Here is a 4741-nt window from a genome sequence, read left to right on the forward strand (position 1 = left end):
CTAAAAATAGTGCCAACCCGTTCAAACCGTTATCACAACTCGAATTCCGTTCCAAAATCACCAAGCACTTGATCACTTCCTTCGAGAAAGAGTTTGCCAGTGACGACGAGGTCGATATGGAGAATGATGACATTGACGGTCCTGATTATGAACCTGATGGACTGGTAAATGACGCAGTCAAAAGTCATCTCATTGAACGGTCACCAGATGGAAAAAGTCGTCGATGCAAGCACTGCCACAAACACACAAACCAGATTTGCAAACGTTGCAACATTCACCTACACGCAAAGTGTTTCACACTCTACGAGGCCCACAAATGAATGGAATAATTTATGATGAATTCATTTTTCACTTAATATTAAGTTAGAATAGACATTTCTATTTATTTTTTATCGTTTTATGACTAAACAAATGATTGTCATATCAAATATCAATGTTTTAAAAAGTATCTAAAAAAATTGATTTCTTCCTCTTTGGATCACATATAGGACCAATGGTCGGATTTCCGACCACCCATTTTTACGCACGTGTACTGCACACAAATCACGAAGTAAATATCGGAAGAGGAATTGTATCTAAAAATATGGTCTTTTTATGAAAGATCTGCATCATTACTTTTGCATTTTTTATTTTCCAAATTTTCTTATCTACTGAGTGAAAAAAGGTCCAAAAAACATCATTTTTTCGTAGCTCGATTTGAAAAACGTGGATTTTTTTTTTCCATTTTATTTTGACTCCCAATGGATAGTTCGTCTTTCAAACTTCAATTTAAAAAAAAAAGTAACCAAATTTACCACCTAGGAACTGAGATATCAGTCTGGGAAGCAACGGTCGTTTCACTGGTCGGAAAAACGACCAGCGGGCCAAAATGGGTTAAGTCAACAAACAAGTTAAAACAGAGCAAACGTATCTTATTATAAGAGATATAAAATCCAAAGCAAAAACATATACATTGAACCTTTTCTGACTTATTATATCGGACCTTTTCTTAATTTTTTCTACAGCATTTTCCAGTCACAATGTACAAGTCGTCTGAATTAATCTCACACACACTATCATAATGATTATGAACTTCATCTCCTTCTTCATTCAATCCAATTCGAAATGCAACGGCAACTGAACGATTGTGGTTGTGGTCAGCCTTTTTCACTTTCGAGCATAATCCATTCTCGGTGAAAACGAAAACGTTAGTCGAGTACAAAATCGAGACAGCCAACAACGTTTCTGTGCCGCCCCACGTTTTGCTGTTTGAAAGAATGTGTCGAACGAAAAATTTACATTCTGTTTCTATATCAGTGACATTTTTCCCGTTCTTTTCGTAAACACGATCGCGCAATTGGTGTTCATACAAGCTAAAGTTTTCAGGCTTCAATATATGATCCACTACTTCGGCTCTCAACTGTTTAGTAGCTTTCTTGTGATTCTTACTACCGATTTTGTGCATCCATAGCTGATGTGCAAGTGCAGCAAACATGCAGCTTCCATCACCGGGAATATTCGCCACTGTAATTTTTCGAGGTGCCTTAGAAAAAACATAGTTCATTTGCTCACGCGGATCATCATGTTTCAGTGCCGCTGCCATAACGTTGGTGATTTGTGTCGATAATTGTGTGTACAAAATCTCCTGATTGTCTTCATCCATATTTTCTCTCCTTTTTAGATCACTATCGTCCACCAAAATTAAACTTAAATTTTCGTTCGCATCTGTCTCTACAATGTAATGCTCTTCATGTGAATCGATTGAATTGGAGGTATCAGAACCTTTACCTTTTGTAATAACCCTATCAGAACCGTGTGTGCCGTGTTGCAAATCAAGTTTGTCGTCTTCATCGATTTGAGCGATAGATGTGTGCACAGTTCGCAAATGTTTCCTAATGTTTGATAGCACCCAACAGCCTTTAATTTTCCCTTTCGTGTTATAAAACACACGTTTCGGTTTTTGATTTTTACGATTATCTGCTCTGCAGATTATGCAAGAAATATCACCATAAATCTTCGATCCGTCTTCAGTTTGTAACACCACTACGCATTCATTCAAACTTATGGTTTCATCGATTGCATGCACATCAGTCATATACGGCTCAAAACAGATGGAGATTTTTTGAATCAACTCGGATTTCAGTCTATCTTCTTCCATCGGCTTTACAAGTGGTTCGGACAGTTTCGGGTTCTTTTTGGCTGTCGTACATTTGGATGGCGGGAAAGCTGCTCGTTTTCGACTAGGTTTAGGGTTTTGAAAAAAACCAAGACCTGTGTTTATTCCATTGCCGTCAACAATTCGTTTTACATGATCGACCAGCTCCTCAATGAGTACAATATCACCAGCTTGAAATTCAAACGACGCTGGGTCCCATGCATATAAATCTCCAAAATGATGAATTAAATCCTCTTCATCGATAACTACATCACATTCTTCGTCAATGCTTTCACATAACCTTTTCTCTAGGATGCTCATGGTTTTCTCTCTGATGAATTTTTGGACGGTCGCAATGTTTGCATCGGTGACTTTTTTGAAACTAAGAGGATGTCCGAAACCACACATGCTGAAAGTTATAACATTTGCTTACACAATTTTGGTTTCGAATTTAATTTGAGATCTTACCTAAACCCATTTTTAATGAAATTTGGCACCGAATATGACAAATCCTCTTCAAGTTTTTTCCAGAAATATGCTTGATCGTTCATGTTTTTCGAATAAGAATAATGGAAAACGCAATTTTCCGTTCAATTTTGAAATGTGTTGACATTTGACGTTTCGTTTAAATGACTACACACTACACAGCATTACATTTGACAACTGAGCAGTAGCCGTATTGGTAGCGGTTTGTTCTCAAAGTCAATAGATATCTTGGTAGAAATTGAAGCTTATTTTATTAGGTTCTCTTGTGGTACATTTTTTCCAAATGACAAAATGAAGGAATTAAATTAAAAAGGGATATTTTTCAAGAAAAAAATCATAGTTTTGGGGCTTCCACTTAATTTAACAAGATCATTTACGCTTAAGCTGTTTATATTTTTTCAAAATGCTTGGGCAATTGAGATTGGCTTCTTCCACCCATGAGTCGTCTGACGAACCATATCTTTTCCATCGAACGAGATAAATACGCTTTTGAACCATTTTATCGGCAAGTAGTTTCTCCACTTCACAAAAACCATCATCATTGTCCTTGGCGCTTGATTCAACAGCAATTTGCTGGCGTGCAATTCCATTTTGTACTTGTTTGAGTCGTGCTTGGGCCAAATCTTTTTCACGTGTCAATTCCAATATTTTGTCTCGATTATCGCTGCGTAGTTTTGCAAGTACAGCATTCGTCTCCGATAGTTCAGAATTCAACTTGTCCACTTTCTTCATGTGGGCCTCATTACTTTGATTCAATTTGGTTTGAAGCTCTTGTTTGGCTGAATTCAACACTGCCAATTTATCCTGTGTTTGCTTCAATTCAAATGTGGATTTTTGATTTTCCGATGTCAACGAAATAATTTTATCGATCAAAGATTGTCTTTCCTGAGCCCAAGAAGCTGTATTTGCCACTGAAGATGGTTTTGGGTTCACCATTGAACGAGAATCAGATCGAGCATTTGCTTCACACTTAATTCCCAGCGTATTTTCTACATCGCGTTCGGTCTTGATGACAACCTGATCTATTAACACACATGCGTTCGATTTGTATTTCTGAATTTTTGAAAAAGTAAAAATCAATATTATAATGAATGAAATAATGTTAAAAAAACGAATATTTTGATTCCAATTTCAAAGACTATACGCACCACGGGGTCCAATATGTACTCGTCAATTTTGTGAACAGCGTCGACAAAACCAACACCTTTTCCCTTCGAAACATATTTTGCTCGATGTTCTGAATAGCCAAATATCTTGTCTGAATCAACGAAACCGCTAAATTAATTGAAATAAAAATAGTTCTATATTATTGAATTTCTGTTTCTAGTTATATGAAACATTTCTATTATTATTATCATTTCTTGTTTATACTTACAATTGCTTTGTACCGAAAAAAAAGACGCACTTTTTATTGCGGGGTGTACGGCCCATTGTCGGCGGAGTTTTGACAACACGTGCTGGCCAGAATGGACAGTATTTCATACGAGCCCTAGACAATTTGTTTTTAGTTTTTAATTTTTTCGAAATAAGTTTTGTCCAACTGTTTGTTTGTCACAAATAACACTTACCAAACAAGATCGTTTCCACTTTCAATTTCCATTTTGAAACTTTTTCAAGAGATTTTTAATATAATAATATAAAGTCGAATCAGTCTGACGACAAGCGAATGGAAACGTTTGCCTTTCGAAATATGTATACGCATTGACTACCAGCATTTTGACAGGTATTACTTTTGAATGGTATTACTTTTCAAATGCGTAGTATTACTTTTGAAACGCGAGGTATTACTTTACTATTATGAATTACTTTAGAGTGATTTGCCCCTTGGATTATACCGTTCGGTTTAAAACAACGAGAATTCAGGACAAATTCTTCAAAACTTGGCAGGAAGTACGAAAAAAAATGATTAACCGGAACGACAAAAATGGTAAGTATTTTGCAAAATTGTGCATATTTCGTAGATAACGGTTAATGTCTTGAAAACTAACTACTCTAATTTGTTGAATCGCTTTTTTTGTAATTTAGTGGTTCGTTTTGACTACGATGACGGAAAGTTGGAAAGTGATGTATTGAATCTATCAGGAAGTTCCAATAACTTCACCGAAAAATAAAAGTCCAACG

At 36.1% G+C, this 4741-nt stretch overlaps 1 protein-coding gene across 1 annotated transcript; it reads right to left on the reverse strand.

Moving 5' to 3' along the window:
• Window positions 1–2763: 2763 nt before the first annotated feature.
• On the reverse strand, window positions 2764–4220 carry LOC129572369 (hepatoma-derived growth factor-related protein 2-like). Its single transcript, XM_055452315.1, has 4 exons — window positions 4189–4220; window positions 3996–4109; window positions 3769–3895; window positions 2764–3673 (listed from the first exon to the last, which is right to left on the reverse strand). The coding sequence occupies exons 1-4, from the start codon at window positions 4218–4220 to the stop codon at window positions 2990–2992; spliced, it is 957 nt and encodes a 318-aa protein (XP_055308290.1). The 3' UTR covers window positions 2764–2989.
• Between the last annotated feature and the right edge of the window lie 521 nt (window positions 4221–4741).

This window comes from Sitodiplosis mosellana, unplaced genomic scaffold (genome assembly GCF_009176505.1).
Source record: "Sitodiplosis mosellana isolate CC-2019 unplaced genomic scaffold, AAFC_SMos_1.0 Smas_scaffold_4836, whole genome shotgun sequence".
Classification (NCBI taxonomy): Eukaryota; Metazoa; Arthropoda; class Insecta; order Diptera; family Cecidomyiidae; genus Sitodiplosis; species Sitodiplosis mosellana.

What these genes read in the sequence shown, in the direction of transcription:
- LOC129572369 (XM_055452315.1), bottom strand. Translation starts at nt 4,220, where the DNA reads ATGGAAATTGAAAGTGGAAACGATCTTGTTTG. An exon ending in AGTGGAAACGATCTTGTTTG is followed by an intron (nt 4,110 to 4,188) that starts GTAAGTGTTATT and finishes CAAATTGTCTAG; the next exon opens with GGCTCGTATGAAATACTGTC. An exon ending in TTTTTCGGTACAAAGCAATT is followed by an intron (nt 3,896 to 3,995) that starts GTAAGTATAAAC and finishes CAATTAATTTAG; the next exon opens with CGGTTTCGTTGATTCAGACA.